The 23,179-nt window shown below is 57.4% G+C and overlaps 8 protein-coding genes across 8 annotated transcripts; 3 read left to right on the forward strand and 5 right to left on the reverse strand.

Moving 5' to 3' along the window:
- Window positions 1–180: 180 nt before the first annotated feature.
- On the reverse strand, window positions 181–1,115 carry B0H64DRAFT_301272 (uncharacterized protein; the record flags this gene model as incomplete). Its single annotated transcript, XM_062800102.1, has 2 exons — window positions 181–610; window positions 664–1,115. Coding segments are annotated over 2 exons (882 nt in total), but the record flags the coding sequence as incomplete, so codon positions are not given.
- Window positions 1,116–1,469: 354 nt separating this feature from the next.
- Window positions 1,470–4,138, reverse strand: B0H64DRAFT_459470 (uncharacterized protein; the record flags this gene model as incomplete). Its single annotated transcript, XM_062807443.1, has 8 exons — window positions 3,099–4,138; window positions 2,561–2,987; window positions 2,014–2,140; window positions 1,829–1,883; window positions 1,727–1,767; window positions 1,591–1,622; window positions 1,535–1,538; window positions 1,470–1,505 (listed from the first exon to the last, which is right to left on the reverse strand). The coding sequence occupies exons 1-8, from the start codon at window positions 3,982–3,984 to the stop codon at window positions 1,470–1,472; spliced, it is 1,608 nt and encodes a 535-aa protein (XP_062658853.1). The 5' UTR covers window positions 3,985–4,138.
- A 152-nt stretch (window positions 4,139–4,290) lies between these two features.
- B0H64DRAFT_424112 (cytochrome P450) lies at window positions 4,291–6,451 on the reverse strand (the record flags this gene model as incomplete). The annotated part of the gene is made up of 2 exons (XM_062805632.1): window positions 4,291–6,125; window positions 6,260–6,451. The coding sequence occupies 2 exons, from the start codon at window positions 6,449–6,451 to the stop codon at window positions 4,560–4,562; spliced, it is 1,758 nt and encodes a 585-aa protein (XP_062658854.1). The 3' UTR covers window positions 4,291–4,559.
- An 824-nt stretch (window positions 6,452–7,275) lies between these two features.
- On the forward strand, window positions 7,276–8,577 carry B0H64DRAFT_322639 (uncharacterized protein; the record flags this gene model as incomplete). The annotated part of the gene is made up of 3 exons (XM_062800570.1): window positions 7,276–7,422; window positions 7,592–8,058; window positions 8,154–8,577. The coding sequence occupies 3 exons, from the start codon at window positions 7,276–7,278 to the stop codon at window positions 8,575–8,577; spliced, it is 1,038 nt and encodes a 345-aa protein (XP_062658855.1).
- Window positions 8,578–9,943: 1,366 nt separating this feature from the next.
- B0H64DRAFT_358865 (isoprenoid synthase domain-containing protein) lies at window positions 9,944–11,360 on the forward strand (the record flags this gene model as incomplete). The annotated part of the gene is made up of 4 exons (XM_062801660.1): window positions 9,944–10,118; window positions 10,352–10,526; window positions 10,594–10,876; window positions 10,951–11,360. The coding sequence occupies 4 exons, from the start codon at window positions 9,944–9,946 to the stop codon at window positions 11,311–11,313; spliced, it is 996 nt and encodes a 331-aa protein (XP_062658856.1). The 3' UTR covers window positions 11,314–11,360.
- Window positions 11,361–11,615: 255 nt separating this feature from the next.
- B0H64DRAFT_395059 (cytochrome P450) lies at window positions 11,616–13,992 on the forward strand. Its single transcript, XM_062803725.1, has 3 exons — window positions 11,616–12,180; window positions 12,267–12,974; window positions 13,328–13,992. Exons 1-3 carry the CDS (start codon window positions 11,808–11,810, stop codon window positions 13,768–13,770), a joined length of 1,524 nt encoding a protein of 507 aa, XP_062658857.1. The 5' UTR covers window positions 11,616–11,807; the 3' UTR covers window positions 13,771–13,992.
- A 2,130-nt stretch (window positions 13,993–16,122) lies between these two features.
- On the reverse strand, window positions 16,123–17,337 carry B0H64DRAFT_322002 (mitochondrial carrier domain-containing protein; the record flags this gene model as incomplete). The annotated part of the gene is made up of 4 exons (XM_062800543.1): window positions 16,123–16,279; window positions 16,382–17,090; window positions 17,158–17,205; window positions 17,277–17,337. The coding sequence occupies 4 exons, from the start codon at window positions 17,335–17,337 to the stop codon at window positions 16,123–16,125; spliced, it is 975 nt and encodes a 324-aa protein (XP_062658858.1).
- A 1,863-nt stretch (window positions 17,338–19,200) lies between these two features.
- On the reverse strand, window positions 19,201–21,956 carry B0H64DRAFT_144645 (WD40-repeat-containing domain protein). Its single transcript, XM_062798328.1, has 4 exons — window positions 20,634–21,956; window positions 20,444–20,573; window positions 20,283–20,387; window positions 19,201–20,215 (listed from the first exon to the last, which is right to left on the reverse strand). The coding sequence occupies exons 1-4, from the start codon at window positions 21,687–21,689 to the stop codon at window positions 19,317–19,319; spliced, it is 2,190 nt and encodes a 729-aa protein (XP_062658859.1). The 5' UTR covers window positions 21,690–21,956; the 3' UTR covers window positions 19,201–19,316.
- Window positions 21,957–23,179: the final 1,223 nt, after the last annotated feature.

Consider the following 23,179-nt stretch of genomic DNA (forward strand, 5'->3'; position numbering starts at 1 on the left):
TTTGGGTCACTACTAACAACCCGGCCGCTGGTGTTGTTTTGGCTCGGGCACTCCTGGTCTCATTTCCACGGTCACTGATTAATTTGTCTGACAAACTGCCGAGCGAGGAGTTGCTTCTCAAGTTGTGGTCAGAACGGCTTCTGTTCCCGCAACTTCGTCCAACCCGCCCTTCTCGTTCTTGCTGACCTGGCTGGGCATCGTGGTCTCGAGTTGTTCGCCCATAAACCAGCACAAAAGGGTTACCCAGTCATCCCGCTTGGCTTCCTTGCCTTGCATAAAATCCAAGATAGGGGAACGACGGACGTGGAGTGCGTTCGGACTTTCCCGGTCATGCCAGACCTGAACGATGCGAAAGTCGCGGAACGAAGCCGAGAAAATAGTGGCTGGGATATATCGGTGATGGTTGAATCCCCGGAAGCAACGTTGTGAAGATATAATGCCCGTGGCAGCAGCCATCTCCCCAGTCGTGAGCTTGTCGTTCTCGAGTTGGATTACGTGATTAACGAAAGCGTGGGTATGCGGCCTGTCAGGTACCGTGGATTCGAAGATACGCTGTAAAGACCAGGGGTCCATGTCCTTCGAGTCTGTATCCTGTATTTTAGACCAGCCGCTATAATCCGATGTCAATGGGTGAAGAGGATAACGGGTTTGTGGGTTACTTACACAATGGCCGACTTCCAGTCTGGGTTGAACCAGTCGAAGTTATGGGAATCTTGCTCGATGTACGGTGTTCGGGCGAACACCTCCAGGGCATTCAGCATGTGGAAACCCTTGTAGTATTTTATACTCTCAGTCCCCAATTTCCCCTCCAAGTTGTTAGGGTGTTCTTCGTCGTCTTCGCGGATAGGTAGAAGAATGGGTTTATCCCAAGTTCCGTTGTCTTCCACAAACTTCTTCATCTTATCAGTGGATGCCGGTCCAATAAAACGCGGCCCACTATCCGACACATGATCAGAGAGAAGGTCTAGCGGGGCGATGGTGATTCCCAGCATGGTTTCGGCCTTGTCGGTGAGGTAGGGTTGATGGTAGGCGAGGAGAGAGTGGTAGTAGAGGCGAGTTTGGGACTGTGCAGCATCCCGGGATAATTTCTTGGACTTTTTACTCGTGGCTTCGGGCTGTTGGGCGGTTGGTACTGTGAGAGGCGAGTTCGGGTTGGGTGTCGGAGCCTCGGAGTCAGCTGGAGCCATGGCGGACATTGTCAGTTGTCGAGTTGCAATGCTGCTGAGGGCTTTTTTGCTTTATTGAGACTCGTTGCGGGGAATAATAACGGTTAAATGGGGGAGCAGAAATCAATGCTAGGTGGGTTGCGTGCGTGACCGGGAGAGGTTTGCAATGGTGTGCGGGTTGTTGTGGTCTGGGAAAGGCAGAACAAGTTGTTTTGTTTACCTATACACAGTATTAGTTCGAACAAGATACCTGGGTAACGTGCCTACCCAGATACCAAGGTACCTACCTAGGTAGCCAGCTATTCACAGAGCTAACGACTTATCAATAGTTGGCCTGTACTGGAGCTGCATAGTATACGCTTACCTACATACCTAATAATGATATTACGTGAACCATCCAGGTTCTTTCTACTTCCGAGCTTACATGGCCACGTAGCTCTTTAGGTGCCTAGGTACCTAGGCGAATAGTGAGTGAACAGTTACAAGAGCAATCCGGATGATGTTTAGCACGGATGATCCGGATCAAGCACAAGAGGGAAACAATCCACATGGCCGCTTACAGCCAAAAACAGCTCGGGGCTCAGGATTCCTCTGTATCTGGCTAAACATTAACTGGTATTTGTGTTTTCCGTGACGAGCACTCCCCGCATTGTTTTACTTACTCCTTACGAAGCAGTTAGAAGCGATTTCGACATCCTCTCGTATTATTACCCATGTCTAACCGCGGCACGTCTAGCTCGTGACGGAGTATATTATTGCAACAGCAAGCACCGCTTGAAGGCACAGTGATTTTACCCCGTAGCAAATACCCGCGGTTTCAAGTTTATCCAGCGACGCGCCTTCGTACGCTACGCCCGTGCCACAATAGGTATGCCCTCTCTTGTCGATGACGGCGCCGCGACATCAGCGCCTCCATGCCCTCGGATTCTGGAGGAGAGATAAGCAGCGACGATGCCGTCCACTCAATGGCCGCCCTGCCATTTCGGAGTTCATGGAGACAGGGGAAAATGCCGGGCATCCGGGACCTTTCACGGCATCATCTTGCTTATTCCCGCTAGTTCGTCGTGGCTCGGGACTATCATATTAGATCGTATACTAGTGAGCTAGTAAGGTACCTCTGTTTCATTTTCTCGCTTTCGCTCTTCCTTTGCTTCTTCTGATTTTCCCTTCCCCCTTCCTTGTTCGTTCTGGCCCCCTCCCCTTCCTTTTTCAACCCCGCCCCCTCTCATTTTACTTCTCCCACCCCCCATCACCACTGCACAGGACGATGCATCACCACACCACACCATCACCGCTGCACCACCCCGGGCCTCCCCACCGCCCCCCCCACAACCCCCTTCACCACCTCCCGCCCCCCACTCCCCCCCAACCGCCCACAGTCCCAAAACACATACCCCCACACCCGCAGGTCCCAAGGCGTCTCCTGGCCGTACGCGTTGCCGCGCCGCCCCCGCCACCGCAGCACCCACCCGAGCGCCGGCTCCGCCGCCCCGTCCCGCCCCCGGAACTGCGGCCGCGCCCGCTCCCCGCGCTCCTGTGCTCGGTCTCCCTCGGTTCGGTGTAAAGCCCGCCGCATTGTCTGGGTCTCGCGGCAGAGCGCGTCTTGGATGCTGTTGGCGCCCGGGGGCCGGGCGGCGGCGGCGGTCGGCCCGGGGTGGATGATGTGTTTTCTGAGTTGCTTGCGGTGGTGGCGGTGGTGGCGGTGGTGGTGACGGTGGTGACGATGGTTGGTGGGGGGTGGCGGTTCGAGGGTGCGCATGGTTTGCAGCTGGAATTCGAGGCCGCGTGAGATCAGGCTGTTGAGCTGCGCGTTGCGGTGGCCTGGTTGGTGGTGGTGATCCCGCGCGGGGAGGTGGGTTAACTAAGGTAGGTATGTACCTAGTGCTTGGGCGACTGGATTCAATGGGGAGGAGTGGGGGTGGGTTCGCTTACGGAACTGGTCAATTGCGTAGGGGCTGTCGCTGAGATCGGTCGTTACCCAAGCGCGTGGCGACCAGACGTCTATGAGCCGGTTTGGGAGGTGGTGGAGTGGTAGCTTGAGGTCCACAAAGATGTGGTCGTACATGTCCATGAGCAGGGCGTGGATGCATGAGATCTCTTCGATCTCCCATGGCTCAAAGACTTGGAAGAAGTACATGAGCATCTCGATCGGTTGGACTGACTGGCTGCCCGCCGCGGCCCCGGGCTTGGTGCCGTAGAGGTTGCACCACATCTCGAAACGGTACAGGGCGCGGAGGATGCGTTCTTCCTCGACCCTGCTCAGATGGCCTAATTGTAGTGATGGGTCAAGGTTGTGGAGGAGTTTCTGGGGGATTTTCTGCATCAGAGGCCCGACGGTAGACCAGTAGAATGTTGCCATGCCCATGACGTCTGCGGCTGCGCACTCGCCAGCTATGATGGATGGCTGCGCGCGGTGTTCTTGATATGTGTCCATGAAAGCTTGCGCGGTCAGGTGGGCTGCAAGGTAAGGCGGGTACTCGAGTCGGGTTGATTTCTGGACCGCGTAGGCATCCACAAACACCTTCTCACCAAGGGTGCATCGCAATACACGGCCGAGAATTTGTTTGCGGTCGGCTCGGTACTGGTGGTAGAGCACGGGCGATGCGTGGGTGGCGGCCTTGAGGTCGTTCAGGCTGGCCAAAGACGAGAGAAGAAGCGTCCGTAACTCAGCCGGAAGGCTTTCGAGCCGGGATGGTTCGGTTGTGTGGTAGTCATGGTTCGCGACTTCGACCTTTGATGTAGTGCGTAAACGCCCGGTGAAACACAACAAGGCTCTGGTTCGGTGAGATATGGCTTTGCGTTTAGCCTTGACTTCCATGACGGGCAAGATGACAAAAGCTTAGCTGCGGAGTCGAAGCGAAAAGGGGGAAGAGTTACGAAACAGGTATGATATTTGCCAGGTTCTGCTGTCAACCTACTTCTCACATGAGTCACTCACCGTGATAGCAGTGAATCCTCCAGGACGTTGTAACTAACGGTCTGAATGGCGCATCACCTGACATTGGTTGCACCGTCGGCTGCCACAAAAGTGCATGAAACGGTACCAGACAGTGTTACATGTGCATGTTGGTTGGTGGCACAAACATGTCGGCACTTGTGGCGCTCGGTAACCAATCCGGATGAAGGGAGGACCAACGACATCTGTTCAAGATGTTTAAATAGACGACCGACATAGGTATGTGTGTTGACGTGTGAAAACTGGGTATATTGAGGCACGAATGTACATAATTCGCATTGCTGGGGATACCAAGTATCCCCTTACAATGACCCCCCTTGAACGCTGATTACCTATTAAACCCTCCCCCACCTGCTGCAAAACAACGACCCCTCCCCAACTCTCATTAGTTCGCTGTTCTCATCATCACTCTCACACCCCTCTCACACCTCTCACCCCTAGATGTTGGCATTGCTCAACCGCACGTAGCACTGCGTCGGCTCCTGCGCGAACCTCTGCACCGCGTCGTAGCTGTTCAGCGCCTCGGTCGTCTTGTGCAGCTGGAAGTGCCAGACGATGAGGGCGAACTGGATCTTGAGCCCCTGCAGCGCGAACCGCTTGCCGAAGCAGCCGCGGGGACCCAGGCCGAAGGGTAGCGTGGGACCGGCCATGGGATCGAATGTCTCCCCGCCTTCACCCTCGCCCTCGCCCGCCGCCTGCTGCTTGAGCCAGCGCTCCGGCTTGAAGGCGCCGATGTCCTTGTTGTCCCACGTGCCGGTCAGGGCCGTCTTCTTGCTGCGCTGTGCGCCGGGGCTGCGGACCTCCTCGGCCAGGGGCATGTTGGGCTCGAGGTAGCCGGCGCCGTTGGCGACCAGGAAGACGTCGGTGTCCTTGGGGATGTGGCGGCCGAGCACGGTGGTGTCCTGCATGGCGCGGCGCACCACGAAGGCGATGGTGTTGGCGTGCCGGAGCACCTCCTCGACGACGGCGTCCAGGTAGGGGATCTGCGCCCGCGCGAGCTCCTGGTAGGTCGGCGCCCGCTTCGCCCGCGTCGCCTCGGGGAGCGCCGCCCGCAGCGCCGCCCGCAGCCGGTCCTGCGCCGCCGGGTTGTCGGCCAGGTACTTGACCCCCCACGCGACCGTCGTGGCCGACGTGTCGTGGCCCGCCAGCATGAAGCCGAAGAACTCGTCGGCGATGGCCCGCTTGCGGAAGTCGGCCTTGCGGCCCTCCTTGGCCGCCACGTCGCGCTCGCGGAGGAGCACCGAGTGCAGCGCCGTGCGCGCCGGCGCGCTGCCGTCCTGCTCCATGACGCGCACCGACTCGTCCACCCGGTCGCGGATGTACTTGTCCTTGAGCGCCGTCGCCTTCTTCATGTACGGCAGCTGCCGCAGCACCCACGACGTGAGCCGCGGCGCCGGCGACAGCTGCGTGTCCGTCACCGAGTTGGCCAGCGTCAGCGCCGCCGCGAAGATGGCCGGAAGCTCCGGCTCGGGGAACTCGACCGGCTCGTCGAGGCTGGCGGGCAGCTTCTTCTCGCGCTTGGCCTCCCACCGCGAGACCACCTCCAGCCGGTTGGTGGTGATGCTCTCGGCCTCCGGGTGGCCGAACATGCCCGCAAAGATGGTGTCCAGTGCCATGTAGGTGATGTCGTGGTGGGCGTGGAACGGGCGGCCCTCGGCCGTGCCGCACTTGAGCTCCCACAGCTTGATCATGGTCGAGGCTGCCTTGTAGAGCTGCGGCCCGCTGATCTCGGTGATGAAGCTCGGGGCCATCAGGTGGTTGATCAGGTTGCGGTTGTTCTTGAACCGAGAGTCGCTCGACACGAACTGGATGTGCTGCTCGGGCAGGATGCCGCCGATGAGGTCCCCGAAGAAGCCGCTGCGGTCGAACTCCTTGGTCCGCCGCAGCAGGATGTCCTGGCTCTCAAAGGGGTCCGTCACCACCACCCACGGCAAGCCCATGGGCTTGACGAAGGCCTGGATGATGGGGCTCTGATGCCGTGTCGTCAACGACGTCAACCAGCACTATTCATGGTTGCACAAAAGACACTGGTTAGCCATGAAGACGACGATGGACGACCAGTGTGCATTGGATGGGTACACTGGGCGGCCCACTGAAAGATAGGCGTGGCGGAAGTTGGGGGCGGACGACGACTTACAAACACTCGCTTGGTGCGCATAACATAGCCCATCATCTCGCCGACATCTCCGAACAGCTTGCCGGCCGCATCTCGGTTGTACGGGATGCCGGCGAGCGGCTTGGGGAGTGCGGCACGGTACAGAGCGTACAGGCCCGCTACCAGTACGCCCACCAGCAGCGTCCCCTGGATGGACGAGAGGACGGCGCCCATTCTTTGTTCTTTTGACAGATTCTTACTGTGTGGACGGAGTGGCTACTGCCGGGCAATAAAGGCGGTTACTAGATCTGAATCACGTTGCGACTCAGAAGCTCAGAAGGGGGAGATGCAGGCAGTTGTGTTGGTGATTAATTATGAGCTGCGACAGGAAAGCAAATGGAGAGCAGCGGTCAAGACCAGGTGAAAGAGGGGGTGGCATGGGGATGGAGTTGCAGTTGGTTGGAGAGCTCAGGGGTGTGAAGGGGGCTCGCGGAGGTCTTGTTGCTTTCCGATTGGGTTACACGAGTGCGAGACGTGGGATGGCGTCCCCCCGAAGGACGGGTTCGTCAGCATCCCTGAAGGTTGCCCCCACTTGGACGCTCACGGCATGCAGCACGCGAGGCTTACAGCTTGCCCGATTGGCTCCTAGGCGACCGTTGAGCCGTATCCTTCACGGGGAGGACTGCCAGAAGCAACACACCACAGCGGGCCGAGAGGGCTGCCGTGGGACTGGGCGTGCTGGGCCCCAGTTCTGCTTCCTTGTTCCGTTGCACAGTCCCTTTCGCCAAAGGCTGGGTAACATCGAAATGTGTAAATGAACCCAATGCCATAACGGCCCTGATTATGATGATCCTTTTCCTTCTGCAACCCCTCACAATCCTTTAACACAGGCATCCGCCCGACCAAGGCGGAGCATCTCATAGCATCCCTTTCGTTTTATACACACATTCATTCGTTTTTCATTGTTTTCGGCGCCGGAGTTTTCACCCTCAAGTCAGCAGCAGCAAGCAGCAGCAAGCAGCAGCAAGCAGCAGGCAGTGTCTGCCCCATCCTCCGCCATGGCTGACGACAATGGCCCCCCGATGACCATCACCATGGTGGTCTGCACCGTGGCGTCTTTCATTTTCATGTGCCTGCGTTTCTACTGCAAGCAGTCGATGAGCACCAAGGTCGGCCTCGACGATGCCGTCCTCGCTTTGTCATGGGTACGGTACCTTTTTCCAGTTTCCCAGTTTTCCAGTGGCTTCCTTGTATTCCGCCCGGGCGCGGATCTGGGCTTGGACCCCCATGGGGGTGACCGCCAGTTTCGGGTCCGCTGCCGGTTCACGACACTAGGCTAGGGCTAACTCGTGGGGTTGTCTCGCGATTCTGCAGGCGTTGTTTCTAGTGTTCGTCATTATCTCGATCCAGACCACCAACTGGGGTCTCGGCAAGCATCTCGACGACGCCGACCTCACGCTGCTGCCCAAGCTCATGTACTACCTGCCGATCGGGCAGTTCTTCGCCGTCATCGCCATTGCCGTCTCCAAGTCGTCCTTCATCATCACCCTGCTCCGGCTCGTCACCAAGCCATGGCAGAAGGCGGCCCTCTGGTTCATGTTGGTCACCATCAACGGGTCCATGGGTGCCATCTCCATCGTGCAGTTCTTCCAGTGCGCCGTGCCGCCGACCCCCGGCTGCGTTGACGGCGACGTCGTCATCGGCCTCGGTGTCTTTGCCGCCGGCTACTCGGCCGCCATGGATTTGGTCCTCACTGCCTTCCCCAGCTTGGTCATCTGGAACCTGCAGATGAAGAAGCGTGAGAAGATGGGTGTTATTGCGTCCATGAGTCTTGGTGTGGTGTAAGTCATATACCTGCCGCTACCCGGCACCCTCCGTGTGGCTTGCTTTGCGTTTTCTCTCGTGACCATTCTAACCCTTGCCTTCCCCTCTCCAGTGCTGGCGTGGTCGGCATCTACAAGTCGTCCACCATCCCCGCCGTCTCGCGTAGCACGGACTTCACTCACGGGACCGCCATGGTGTTGATCTGGTTGGTCGCCGAGTTCGTGGCCACGGTGATCGCGTGCTCGATCCCCTTCTACAGACCGCTCGTTCGGCGCATGTCCTCGACCAATAAGCGCAGCAAGGGCTCGTCATATGGCATGGGCGGCATGGGGAAGAGCGGCCATAGCAAGCTGAGCAGCCGCACCGACATCAAAGCGGCCAGCTCCGACGAGAGCAGCGACAAGGACGAGCAGCCACTCAACACGGGCGTTGTCCACCGCACTGACGTCTTCACGGTCGAGTATGACAACTGGTCCGGCAACGAGGGTGGTAACGGGCACTCCGGACCGGGACATGCCCGTCGTGAGATGTGTTGAGCACATTTACCCGAGTCCACTTTTTGGTTTCACAGCATGCAGGAGCAGGCAACATACTTGGTACCGGGACAAAAACTGGGCGGCGGATCTCTCATTGTGGGTCTTCGCCCAGGTCCACCAGGTTCGGTTCGGTTCGGGGTTCGGTTTTTTTTTGGGGTTTTTGCGTGGTTTGTTTACATGGGACAGGGGGGGAGGAATGTGTGGGACTGGACACGACCTAATTTCCCGCTTGAGACGGACGGATTTGAGTTTTTCACAACAGTTTTCCTCAAAAGTGAGAGAAGAAAATGAAAACGTTATTTCCGTTCACGGCGGGTTTTCAAACGTCTTGACTGGCTTGACTAACTCCATCACTGATAGAACGATAACTACCAAGTTTTCTTCCCTTCCCCTCCCACTTACACTTACAACCTTGAAGAGATCACGAGACTCTTTTCCTCCTCCCCCCCAAACTGCATGCCCCCTTCCCCTCTGGCCCCCAATGGTGAAAAAAAAAAAAAAAAAGCTCTTCGGTGTCTCACTTGGCAACGCTTGGGGGAACCGTCCACGTGCCCTCGGCGTACCCGCCCCGGCCTTCCCTTCTTGACCCCCGCTCAAAATCTTCAACAGCCGATGGCACGTCCGTTGGCCGATCGCACCGCTGCCGACTACCGAGGGGAGAGGACCACTCGGCCACCAGCAATGCCAGGGTATTTCCAAGAATCCTTCTCGGAGCCAGAACCGGCCGAACCGAGTCCACCCCACGTAGCGAAGTCCTTGAGCAGGGTCGGCACTGGTTGCGTTGCAGCTGCGCCGCCTCCTGTTTCCAGAGAACCCCCCGTGAAAGGCAGGTTCTTCTGCTGATCTGCTCGAGCCCAACCCCCGGGCCTTGGGGTGTTCGAAGCGACCGTTGTGGGGTTCATCAGGTTGCTCGGGCTCGGAACCAGCAAGACAAGGATCTGACCGAAGGAAAGAAGGTTGTACCGAAGGAGTGGTAACAGGGAGACAGGGTTGCAATGGAGACAGGCCAGCAGGGGGAATCCTTATCGGCGGGACCTCACGACCCCAAGGAGCAGCCTGGGACCAGCCAACATGGGAATAGGGGGATCGTAATATCGGATTCCAGATTCCTGAATTCGCCGGGACCGTGGTGGTGGGAGTCATCCCGTGATCGATGAGGCAGGTTTTGCCCGCTTCCACGTTTCCAGCTGGCCGGGTGATCTTATTCTTGGTCTCGCCGTGTTATTATAATACCCCCGCGTTGCCCATGCCGTCCTGTTGGTTGTTGGTAACTCTTGTTGGATCCAAGATGCAACCAGTTGGTCTCCAGACGCAACCCTGTTCCCGCACCCTGCCCGCAGATACCACATCTTACCAGACCGTCGGGATGAACGCGCCAGTGAGAAAGCTCAGGCTGCCGCCTCTAGAATCCGTCTGGAGCTGGCCCCGGTATGTCAGTCCACATCTGGCCGACATCGAGGAGGAGTGTTTGGAATGGAGTGCCAGCTTCGGTGCCTTCGACCCAGAAACCCAGAGGCTCATCCACGACTATGGCAAACTCAGTAAGCCTCCTCTCGCGGTGGCACACCGCAGGTGTAGATGGTGACACACCCGGCCTCTGGTTACTGACCGAGTTGAATCATGTAGACCTTCTAGCCGGCATGTGCTACGCACGCATGCCACGAGGTGAGCTCTCCCCCTTTCTTTACTTCTTTATCCATCGTCGACTACGACTACGAGTGCCATATATACCTTACCAGGACATGTCATGCTAACTAGACGCCGTCATGATCAGAATACGTACGATCCGGATGCGACCTCATGCACCTCTTTTTCATGTTCGACGAATACTCAGACCAGTCAACACCCGAGGAGGTCTGGCACCAGGCGAGTATTCAGATGGATGCCCTCTGCTATCCACATAAGCCCCGGCCGAAGGGTGAATGGATAGGCGGCGAGATCGCGAGACAGTATGACTTCCCCTGTCCCCATCGTGCGAATTTTGCTCGATCAGGAGCTGACCCGACCTCCGCACAGATTCTGGCTGCGTCTGCCCAGAACCGCCACCAAAACATTCAAGCGCCGCTTCCTGGAGACATGGATCGACTACGTCGAGTCTGTCGCCCAGCAGGCCGAGCACCGGTCCGAGTCGCGCATCCTCGACCTCGACAGCTACTTCCCCCTGCGCCGCCACACCTCGGGAGCCCCGTCCACAATTGCCTTGTGGGAGCTGGACATGGACATCCCGGACCACATCAGGGAACACCCGATCCTCCGCATGCTGGAGACGCTCGCCGTGGATTTGATTGTTATTGGCAATGTAAGTGGTCTTCGTCTCCCCTCCCAAGTTGGAAAACCGGCTGTCATACTCACCTCTTCTTTCTCTTCTCCCAGGATCTGCTCTCGTACAACAAGGAACAGGCCGTCGGCGACGACGAGCACAACATCGTGACCATCATCATGGCGCAGTTCCAAGTGGGCGTCCAGGACGCCATCGACAAGGCAGGCGAGCTGAGCCGGGAGAAGATGGAGAAATTCAACGCCCTGTACAGCCTGCTCCCGCGCTGGGTTGGGCCTGTCGACCTGGACGTGCAGAGGCTGGTAGATGGTATGGCGCAATGTGTGAGCGGTGTCCTGCACTGGAGCTACGAGAGCCAGCGGTACTTTGGGACCCGGGGTATGGTGGTCAAGAGGACGCGGACATTGAGGTTGCTGCCGAAGACGAAGAACGTCAAGATTGCGACCATGAATTTGTAGTATAGTACCAGTTTGACATGAGAAGAGCGACATGACCTAGACAATAGACCGGCAACGACGATTAACTACCTATCTATCCTTCTCCCCATGGCTGTTGGTTCCTCTTGGCTCCGGCTCTCCTGGACGAGAAGCAGCCACAATGCTGCAGGTTCCTGCAGTCGACACAGTATGGGCAAATTCTCCTGGGCCGGACACAGACTTTTCGCCCTGGCCGTGACCCCCGTCCCCTTCTTTACATGCAACAAAACCGAAGCAGGGCCCCTGCGAGCAGGGGTGTCGTCCTGGTCGGTATCCTCCCTGATGCTACCCTTGCCGATCTTTCGGCCCCTCCGAAGCCTCCGGTTAATAAAACTCCTGGTATAAGTGGACATGCTGCTGCAGACCTCTCGTCAATACGACCTCTCTGCTGCAGGAGACAGCAAATCTGGCAACCTTCTTGTGCGTTTGACACAGTGCATGACAGACAGCACTCTCCCTCGGACTCTTCTTACACCATGTCTTGGCTCTCTTTCCTTTCCGAGTGGCCAAATGGCCTGACAACGACGACGACGCTCCTCGGTGCCGTCGCCGTTTACCTCGTTGCCACCATTATCCACTCAGCAACGCTCCACCAGCTCGCTCGCTTCCCCGGCCCCTTCTCCTGTGCCGTGAGCCGCATCCCCTTTTGGGTCGCCTGCATCACGGGGAAGCAGGTGCGGTGGATGCACGAGCTCCACGTCCAATATGGTCCCATCGTGCGCTACAGCCCCGACGACTTGAGCTTCGTCGACGACGGCGGCTCCGTCTGGAAGGCCCTGCACAATCGTCACGAGAAAGGGGGAAAGGAGTTCGCCAAGGCCAAGGAGTGGTTTGTTACCCCTGCCAACGGTGAGTTTTCCCCCAGTCTTTGCATGTCAGCACGTTACTGTGCATGTTTGCATTCGAACCAACCGCCATACTAATTAACGTGACAGGCATCTACGGCATCAACAGCGCCGCCGCCCATGAGGACCATCGGCGATACCGCGCCCTCTTCGCCCCGGCCTTCTCTGAACGGGCCCTGAAAGGCCAAGAGCCCGTGTTCCGGGACCATGTCGACCTGCTGCTCTCCAAGCTGGGCGAGGCCGGCGAGGCGGGCAAGCCCATCGACATGGCCAAGCTCTTCCAGCTCACCACGTTCGACATCATGGGCGAGCTGACCTTTGGCCAGTCGCTCGGCCAGCTCCAGGCGACCACCTACTCAAAATGGGTCCAGGCCGTCTTCGACTCCATCCGGGCCATTCCGATCGCCCAGCTGATCCAGTACTACCCCTTGTTCCAGGCCCTCTTCGACCTAGTGGAGCCCAAGGCCGTCCGCGACATGAAGTACAACCACTTCCGGTTCTCGGCCGACCGCGTCGACAAGCGCCTGGAGCGCGGCTCGGACAAGCCCGACATCTGGAACCTGGTGCTGTCGGCCCAGGGCGACAAGAAGCTGAGCCTCGACGAGATGTACTGCCACGCCGACGTCTTCATGCTGGCCGGCAGCGAGACCACGGGCACCTCCATGTCGGGCCTGACCTACTTCCTCCTGACCAACCCGGACAAGCTGGCCCTGCTGACCCAGGAGATCCGCGGCCGGTTCCGTAACGAGGACGAGATCACCATGGAAAGCACCGCCCCGCTGAAGTATCTGAATGCCTGTACGTGGCCCCCTGACCTGACCCCCTATCGCCATGTCACCCAAACAACATCACCTGAGCCCCTTTTCCAACCACGCAACACCTTCCCAATTGCCTCCTACACCAATTTCAATTGCCTCAAACCCCCCAATCCAGACCAGACCACCCCCCCTGCATTCTAATTTGAATTCCCTCACCTCCAAATCCCTCAACCCCCCAACCGCCACCACCACACGCCACTACCACACGCCACCGCCACCCCCAACCCCCCCCACACCCAAACCCAAACCCAAACCCAACCTTATCCCAACCCCATCCCAACCCCATCCCACAACCAACCAAGCAGCAGCCAAGCTAACCACCCCCCCCAACAGGCATCCACGAAGCCCTGCGCATGTACCCGCCCGTACCCGTGGGCGTGCCGCGCGTGGTCGCCGCCGCCGGCAAGACGGTGCTCGGCCGCTTCATCCCGCCCGAGACCCGCGTATCGGTGCACCACTACGCGACCTACCGCAGCGCAGACAACTTTGCCGAGCCGGACTCTTTCGCGCCCGAGCGCTGGCTCAGCAATGAAAAGGGGGAGGGGGGCAAGTACGCGGGGGATCGGCGCGAGGCGGTGCAGGCGTTTGGGTACGGGCCGAGGGACTGTTTGGGGCAGAACATGGCGTGGCATGAGATGCGGCTGGTGTTGGCGAGGTTGTTTTTTAGGTTTGATCTGGAGGTTTGTGAGGAGAGTGTGGGGTGGGTGGAGCAGCGGGCGTTTATTCTGTGGGAGAAGAAGCCGCTGTTTGTGAGGCTGAAGCCGGCGGTGGTGTAAATCAGGTTTGGGTGGGTGGTGTAATCTGTAAGGTTTCGGGGTTGGTGGGTGGATGGGTGGAGGGAGGGGGTTTGATTGTGCGGCAAAAGTACGGTAGGTATGGTCGTAGGGTTGGGTGTTGGTTTCATAGAATGGGTTGTGTCATGATGAAAGGGATGGATAGGGTAGCTCTAGATTGTAGCCCGCGCTCTGTATTCGTTTCTATCGACTTATTATATTCTACCTAGAGGCTTACAGCCATGTGCTCGTGATTTACATTTATTTCTCTGCTCTTCTGTAGATTTACCACCTCTCTCTTTGGCAATATAGCTAGGCTCAGTGGTGAGGATAACTATCAGTTAAATTCTGTGGCAGCTCGCAAACATGATACCAGCAGTTGGCATTATCCTTCCGTCCTTCGCGCTTGGCATACGTATGGTGTCAAAAACGCAAGCGAGCTGTGGTCTCTCTGGCACTCTCTTCCCTTCCCTTCCCCTCCTTTCTTTGATTTCATATCCACATGCTTGTACAACGTTTATATTCCCTCTCAATAAGAAGATACGCTCCACCCAAGGTATTGCAAATCGAGGCCTGCATTGTTGTCTGGTGACTTCACGCCACAGAATCCTTCCCTTTCGTGGCTTCGCCGAGAGAGAAATTTCAGCCAACCAGCAACCTAGTTATTGAATAATTTTCACGAGTGTCAAGAAAGGAAAGCCGGTGCGGGCACGCCGAGCGCACGTGGACGTTCCCACGGTGCCCAAGCGCTGCCAAGTGAGACACCGAAGTTTTGGCCATTGGGTGGGAGTGGACGAGGGAGGTTGGGGGAAGAGAGTCGTGTGATCACAGAATGATAGGCTGCTATATTCATCCATTGGACAGGATAACGGACAGACCGTCTCAACGCCCTTCGGAGAACTCCAGACGGCTGAATCGCGAGAGGGGGTCGACGGGGGACACGTCCGATTGCGGAGGATGGGCCGAGATAGCCGTTAGCTTTGTCTATGTGTAATACCAAGTATGAATTAACCCGAGGACCGCCTCGCGAGAGCTCAAGTGTGAGTATCGACGTTCCCAACGCCTCCTTCCGTGACATGGAATCTTCCTCTTCGACCTGAACCTCCTCGTCATCAGAAATTCCCTTCTACCTACCTATGCGCATTGTCCACAGCCACTCGCCATTGATATAACACCGTTGAAGCCATCGTTGGCTATATCTCGTCCCTGAAGCGGCCTGCCTTCCGCATTGGCTCCAATCGGTTTCGTCACTGGGAGGGGTTTAACTGCGCCGCCATCCTCTTCCTGGACGATCATGTCGTCCCCATGACCGGAATTGACGTTACTTCGGCGCAAGTGGATGAACTCCCCCTGCCCGGTTTCACCACAGAAGATGTGACAGAGAATACTCTAACATGCTCGAGGGGCTCGGCATGTCACGCATCTATTTCGTGAGTTTATCATCGGCACGGATGGGCTTATTTTTTTCTGAGCGTCTAATTTCGTGTTGACGGCGGTACGGGCCGTCGCTACGAACGGAAATAATGCGAACAAAACCGCGACGTGTTGAGTACCTAATTAGATGAATGTTAGCCGTATGTTGCCGATACCTAACGAATCAAACAACTGGTGGCCGTCCGAGATGGACGAATTGGGTTAGGTGAGGGCGGTCGAAGTATCTCGGTGTGCTGGGTAGTTTAGTTAGTGCAAATCCTAACTAATTGTTTCAGCGCTACGTAAGAGGAACGTAATGTGGCTGATTTGGTCCGGATTGGCGACGGTCCGGGCACTCGCTCATTTCCGATCGATCGGACAAGGCAATTCTTCAGCTCCGCTCGACAAAGACATGTCTTAGATATCATGTCTGAGATTCAGAGACCCCGGCCGATAGTTTGGGGCGATCCCCCCAATCCTTGTGGCTCTTACACAGTATGTCCAGAATACGACGACTTATACCGAAGTCCTGCCCTTTCCCCCTCACAAAACACTATCTATGCAACCATGCCTCCCATTTCCTCATGACGTATCCAACCCATCCAAACCCCCTCCCTGTACAAGTAGGTTCCTCACGCAGCCTTGGCCTTCATGCTGTCAAACTCTCGATCGCGGCTGTAAAAGCAGGAAAAGAGAGCAAAACTCCATCAGCATAACTATACTCGAGGGGGACAAAAAAGCCACGCAGATAGATATACAACCGCCGCCACGCATCCCGCTGCCAAGAGTAATTATGTACATCAAGACAAACAAGGCATAACTCCATTAACGAAGAATCGATGGCATGCATGGCGCGGCGCGGCGCGGGGCTGTAGTATGGTGTTGGGGTTGTTGGGGTATGGTATGGGGTTTTGTCAAGTGACTATTAGCATCCGGACATAATCATTCTTCGTACCTTCCCCCCGTCAGGATGGCCGGTCCGCTCTTCTCCAGCCTCTCCTTGAGGTATTCGTAGACGGTGAACGTGACGGCCTGGCCGGGCGCGACGCGCATGATGCGCGGCGTGATGCCCTTGTAGAAGGCGTGCACGCCTTCTTGTCTGGTGAAGGGGGGGTTAACTCTGTTAGTGCTCGCTCTCTCGTCTCAAGTATCACTTGTGGTTGGGAGAGGGGGAATGTATGGTATCTGGGGCACGACGCACTTGAACATGTCGCCCGCGATCCTCGTGATGCGCTGCAGCGCGGTGGTGCCCTCCTCGGCGCGCATCTTCTGCAGGCGGGTCTTGATGGTGTCGATGGGCGCGTTGCTGAGCGGGCCCATGGCGCCCGACACCAGGCCGATCAGGGTGGTCTGGTAGCTGGGGAGGCTGGTGCCGCGGTACTCGGGCTGCCACTGGTACAGCCACTCCTTGAAGTAGGTGTAGGCCGTGAAGTTGACCGCCTGGTTGCTGCCCTGGCGCAGCGCCGTCAGCGACACGCCGCGGTACAGCGCCCCCGCGCCCTCCTCCTTGACGATTGTGTATAGGGCGTGCGCCGCGTTGCGGTACTTGGGTATGTCGAGCGGGTCGGCCATGCTGTGATGTTGCGCCTGCAGCCGAATCTTGACCACTTCCATCGGGGTCACAACAGCCACCGCTTCTGTAACACCAGCCGCGAGGCCGGCCAGGAAGAGGCTCTGACCCGAGACGACGCCCGTTTCCTTATGCGATAGCACCTGTTTGTACCACTCGAACGAGGTGAAGCGGATGGCCATCTTGGGCACGATGCCCGTCAGCACGGCGCCTAGGCCCTTGTATAGGCCGAGTGGCGTCTCCTTGCGCACGATTTCGAGCCCGGTCGCCACGAAGCCACGCTTGGGCATGCCTGGTTCGCGGCCACGTCGTGAAAGCTGCATGCGCACCTTGATGGTGTCTGGGGCAAGGTCCGGTCAGCTTGTATCCCTAATACAATACAATCAAGTGAAACGGTGCCTGCTGACCTAGAGGGTGGCACACTAACGCCTCCATCATACCGGCACCTCCACCAGCTGCAAAGCGAACCGTCATATTAGTACCAGCACGCACGCAGACTGGGAATGCGACCGTAGCTGGGGCTCACCGATGAGGTTGGTTGCCGCTGACGCCGGCTTTTTGCCGTCTTTGCCAACTTTTGTCGCCATCGTATGTTATGTATGTTTCTGCTCCTTTTACCCCCAGTACTCCCTAAACCGCGCTCCAACAGGTGATATCTAGGGGATCTCGTTGCCGATGCCAAGCCCCTTTCTCCGGATGCCGAGGATGATGATATCCTTAACTCGTGCAACTCGCAACGATGCGGCGGCGTGGAGTTGGGGCACTAAAGCGTAAATATTATACTTGAGGCTTTGTCGCCGGTGAAATCGTCGAGGTGAGCAACAGACGAGAGGCACGAAATATCCAAAGAGCGAAGGACGAACGGATCCTGGCGGCAGGAAAGTATAGGTGGACCACCTCCACAGTCGGGTTTGGGGATGTTGGGGTATGAGCCCGGGAAAATAACAGTCTAGATGCGCGGGTATCACTAGAGAGAGACCAGAGAAGAAATAAAGGAGACGATGAGGGAGGGGGAGGGGTTGTGTTTTCAGGGAGGTATTATCGGGTCTAAGTATGACTCTGAAGCTCGCGGCAGATCGGATATCTGGAGGGGGCCAGCAGCCGAGCCGAGCGGGCACAAGGCCGAACAAACGAGACCCTGACAGCCTAACCCCGGATATGCTCCAGATGGAGGCGATAGGACCTAGAACGGTGGCCGACCCCAAACGCCGCGACACTGACGGGAAAGGAACGAGATCCACACTGGTGGGTTAAGTTAAGGGACTTGGCCCAGGAAGGTAACTAACCCCTTCGTCCGTAGCCGAGAAAACCAATGAGAGAGGGATTGGGGACTCGAGAGGCAATACGGAAACGCCAATGGCATGAAGACAAAGGGCAGATTTGCACAGGTAATGACGGGCGCTACTATCAACGGTACGTCAAGGTGTGGCCGTTCCGTTGGTGACGGGCCCGTCTGTCGGCTTAGCGGAGCAGCATCCTAACGTCACATCTCCAACTGTACCTGGCAGCAGTCTCCAGTTCCCCGGTAGATTCGTTTTTTCTTATTTTTTTTCTTGACATCTTGAGTCAGTCCTCGGCTTGCTTTTCGAATTGAATTTCCACTCCAAACCCTAGAAGGAATTGGTCACCACACGGCCGTAACGGAGCAACCTGCGCTCGTGACGAATTCCCGTTGCGGCCAAGGGAGTTGAGCTGGATACCCAAAAACTGTGACAAAAGTGTCTTGTCCTGGCTTGTGATCGGGCAGTGACGTAGCGATAACCGACTCCAAGCCGAGCTTGTGATTCTGCGGGGAAACCTGAGGGGGCACTGGGGGTCTTTGAGGCGCATACCCCACACTGCCAACCACGAGTTTCGGATGCTTCCGGGAACGGTCGTCCACGCCGCAAGCAGCCAATGCCGAGGTCATTTTGCGCCTGCCGAGTTCCTGTGTCGGGCCACTGGCACCTGGCTGGCCGCCGCCAGCACCCGACAACGAAGCCGGGCCAGATAACCGGAGCCCCACAACGCGACTGTGTCGAACTGGAGGCAGCATTAACAAAGGGTTGTGGGAATTCGAAAAGGGAAAACGTCTGGCAAATATTCCGTACATGCTGATTATTAGGTAGTTACAGGACCCTTTCGCCGCAGTTAAGTCGTCTGCATAGGATTTGATCCGGAGCGTGCTGACACTGCAATACGCGAATTACCACCAGCCACTTCGATGCCGGAGCCTACACCAAAACATCGCATTGCAAAACCGGGTATTGAGCACCTATTCATGTCCAACCAAAAGCCCATGTCCATCCCGCCGTGTCCATCTATGAGTTTTTGATACCCCATTGCGTTGCGCATACCAGACACAAAAGATGCGCCACCAAAACCCGCCTAGACCAACCACCGAGAAGAAGCCAAATGCCTGCCCTATTTTTGCGGGCGAATCCCCCGTAGGGAAAAATGATTACGCCGAAGGGGAAACCCAAGACCAAAAAGGAAACCTTCCAAACTCCCATCCCTTCCCTCCGGCAGCGGCCCAAATGTTGAACGCCGCTCCATGTCGAACGCAGCAGCACAGTGGCGCCTAGTCCTAACTCGGGGTTCCGCAATCCAGCACACACTGGCCATTAGCAGCGCTCCCGATATCCTTGAACGAGTAGATGCGGATCTCGCCGTCCTCGCTGCCGCTGGCCATGCGGCTGTCGCTGAGGCCGACGCAGGTGACGGGGCCCCGATGCCCGACAAAGGTGGCGTCGCACTTGCCGCTGCGCGGCTCCCAGCACTTGACCATGCCGTCGTTGGCGCCGCTGATGACGCGGATCGTGTCGCCGGCCAGCGACCAGACGCCCTCGAGGTGGCCGAACATGGTCTTGAGGCACCGGCCCGTCGCGCTGTCCCAGAGCCGGATCGTGCTGTCGAGGGCGCCGGACAGGAAATACCGCGGGGGTAGAGGGCGGGAAGGGTCCGAGGCGAAGGACGAGCCGTACATCTGGCGGATGTCCTCGTCGCGAGAGGGCGAGTTGCTGCGCCGTTCCGGGTGCATGAACGCTGCTGTTGAGTTCCCGTCACCTCCGCTCGCGGTCGAGAGGGCGTCGGTATTGTCGCCCGGCCCGGCGAGGCCCGTCACCAGCTCGTCGTCAGGCTCATACTCTGGCGGGAGGAGCAGGATTTGTTGAACGTGGCCGACGTGGCCTTCGAAGGTCCGGACGACCTGCCTAGTGTCCAAGTCCCAGAGCTTCAGCGTTGTGTCATCCGAGGCTGACATGACAGTCCTGCTGCTGATGTCGAGCCGCGTCGAGTTGACCCAGTCCGTGTGGCCCTTCAGGCAGAAGGCCTCCTTCGAGTTGAAGTCGAAGATCTTGACGCTCTTGTCGATCGACCCGCTAGCAAGGAGCTGCGCGTCGAAGTGTACGCTAACAACGCCATCGGTATGGCCCTGCAGCGTTGATATGCATTCACCGGTATGCCAGTTCCAGATCTTGATAGTGTCTACATGAAGTCAGAGGGTTGAGTCATCTACCTGACGGGCGGGGGGGGGGGGGGGGGGGGGGCATACTGTCCAGGCTGCCGCTGATCAACTTGGAATCATCAAACTGCAGAGCGCGGATGCCGCGTGCATGGCCGCGAAGTGTGCGAATCTCCTCGCCCGTCTCAATGTTCCCTATTCGCCGAGGTCAGTTCTGGGCCGAGGACCCGGAAATCGTGCAGTGCACATACAGATCTTAATAGTAGCATCGTACGACCCAGTCGCGAGGATGTTGTCGTCCAGTTGGAGACATGTCACGCCGTTGGTGTGACCCTTGAGCGTCTTGACCGAGCATCGCCCATATTTCCAGTTGTATCCGACCTGGGCAACAAACGAGATTAGCATTTAGTTGGTGAAGCCGACAGCCGAGAGTATGCGCACCTGCCACCGGTCCCTGTACACGGCCTTCCAGCTCCGGGTTCTCGTCTCTTCCTCCGGTAGCTTGACGATACACCGCCGCTTGCCATCGGGGCTCTCGGTCGATTCGATTTGTCGCTTCCCCGACGGAAGCTCCTGGGCGTCTGTTCGCGGCAAGTCGGTGAGTTCCTGGATCCTTCCATTGGAATTATTCTTTGCCAACTGGCGCGCCCGCGTGTAGTTTCGCAGCTTCTTCCGCTCCAAGAGGGGCAACCCCCAGCCACATTTGGTGCACTTCCGGTTCACGTGTTGCTCGCACATGCGCACCCACACGGCGTCGTCGTCTGCTAGCAGGCGCCACCGCTGGCTGACCTGGGCGGCCTTGGTGAGGCTCACGGTGTCGAGGAAACAGAGCACCTTTTGCGCGATCTCGACGGGTAGGGCAGTGATGAAGTCGATCTTGAGGGCTTCGCCCACCTCGCGGGAGACGAGCGAGAGCTGGGGGAAGCAGAGCTGGGCGAGGACACCCTGCAGCATCAGCTCGCGGTGGCGGGATGGCGCAGCGGAGAACAACGACCATACGTGGGTGATGGCTTGTTGATCCGCCGAGGTGAGTTTATCCAGCTCTTGTTGTATCATGACCATCTTGGCTTCGTCGGCGGCTCGTCGACATTTCGAGTCGGGTCGGTGGCGGTAGCAGTATTTCGTGTTTGGGTTCTTCTCTCTCGCGGACTGCTCGTTTCTCGATCGCCCGACGGGCGCGTACATGGTCGGAATGTGCTCCTTCAAGAAGGGCGTGACCGTCTTCCCGATTAGTGACGACGACATGTTGTTTAGGCTGCCGCGCGATCGATGCCGTGCCTCCTCCTCCGGCCGTAGATGTGTGCAGTTTTTGGCGGTGTCTACCGTGTGATCTTGGTCGTCGACCTCCCGGTTGAGAGCTGGAGTGCTCTTATGTCGCGTTGTGGACCCGTCTCTCAGCAACGCCCGGTCGGCGTCATCTGTCGAGGGTTCGATGCCATCGTGCCTCGGGAGTGGCGGGTGGCCATGAGGGATGGTGGAAGATTGGAAGTCTTCCATAGGGGCGGCAGGGCGGGAACGCAAGCAAATGGCTGTCTTGCGTTGGTACCAGGTTAGATGGCCCGTGCAAGCATTGGGCTCGCTTGCCGGTGACGGTCAGGCTGAGCCGATTGCGTGCTGCCGCTGGTGGTGGTTGAGACGCTGACCCTGTGTCAGGACTGGCCGGGTTTCGGAGCGGTCAAGCAGCCGGATAAGTTGCAGAGAGGCGGCAGAGTGGCACGCAATGGGCGGCTGGTACTTCGCAATCGAGAGACAGGAAGGAGACAAGGTCGGGGCAGTGAGCGGCGGTGCAATCAAGGCCTGTAACTGGGATTGCGCCAATCTGAGTCTATCACGGCCCGCTGATTCAATCGTTGCGTTCGTCTGTTGTTCGATCTGCTCCCCGCCATCGGTTGGGAAATGGTGACTATAACGGCCACAAAAAGCACGAACGCCACCGCAACAGGGTTGAACTGTGCTTGGCCGACAGCTATTTGCGTCTTGTCGATATGCTGCTGGGAGTCGAGTGCGACCTTTGGTGCAAGAGGCGGGCGAAATGGCGAAATCGGATGGTGGAGCTGCTTTGCGCCTTCGTCCCAGAAATTGCGTTATCGCCAGTGACCTGGTCCGTGCTTCCCGCTGCTGCCCGTCGCTTCGGGTGCGGGGAGGGTCGCAATTGTTAGTGCAAGCCCCAGCTGATACCTTCACTGACAGCTCGTCAAAAGTGGAATGGAGAGCCACAATGGGAGCTAGGAAATGGCCAGAAAATCGGAAAGGATATGGGATATGGTTGAGTATTTCTATTAGCCCAGTCTTGCCCCAAGGAGCTCCAAATACTCACCCAGCTGGGCACTTGCATCTCCCCTAGTTCCTATTCTGAACGACACATCAACTAACATCGGGGACCCACCTGAAGAAGGTGGGCCGTGACCGGGAATGTCTCGCGTGAGGATCACTCGGATTCCCCGAAACCTTCGAGTTACCAGAACCGACTTCGCACCATAGCATTGTCCTCCGCCTTTCCGTGGAGGCTTTTATTACTAACGTCGCAAACATCGTTTATCGAAAAGTAATAAACGATGTCATGGTGCCAAATTCGTCCCTTGGGGCCCAAGAAGGGCCGGGGCCTCATCCGACAAAGAGAAGAGTTTCTCTTCAGCTCAGCTGGTGCGTCCAAGCCCGAATGGTGGTCGGTGTGTTGCAGTGCAGCTGCCGATATGCCGGTGGCGACCAATGAATTGCTCCCCGACCTTGCTTGAACAGTGTGTTTCCCAACACTCAACCCACTTCACTGGCTGACCAGTCTTGTTCACCTCTGACCTTGAATGAACGTCAAAGGGCGGCATTCTTGTGTACTTCGTATTAACCAAATTACACCTCGAATTCTGAGCTTCTTCTGTCATGCATTCCAATCACCATCCCACATCTGGTAACTTGCAAGTTTGTATGTTTGTATGGACATAACTCGTGACATGACAAACGTGTTTTGCTTGCTTGCCCTTCAAGGTGCG

This window comes from Chaetomium fimeti (genome assembly GCF_033439085.1).
Source record: "Chaetomium fimeti strain CBS 168.71 chromosome Unknown B0H64scaffold_4, whole genome shotgun sequence".
NCBI lineage: Eukaryota > Fungi > Ascomycota > Sordariomycetes > Sordariales > Chaetomiaceae > Chaetomium > Chaetomium fimeti.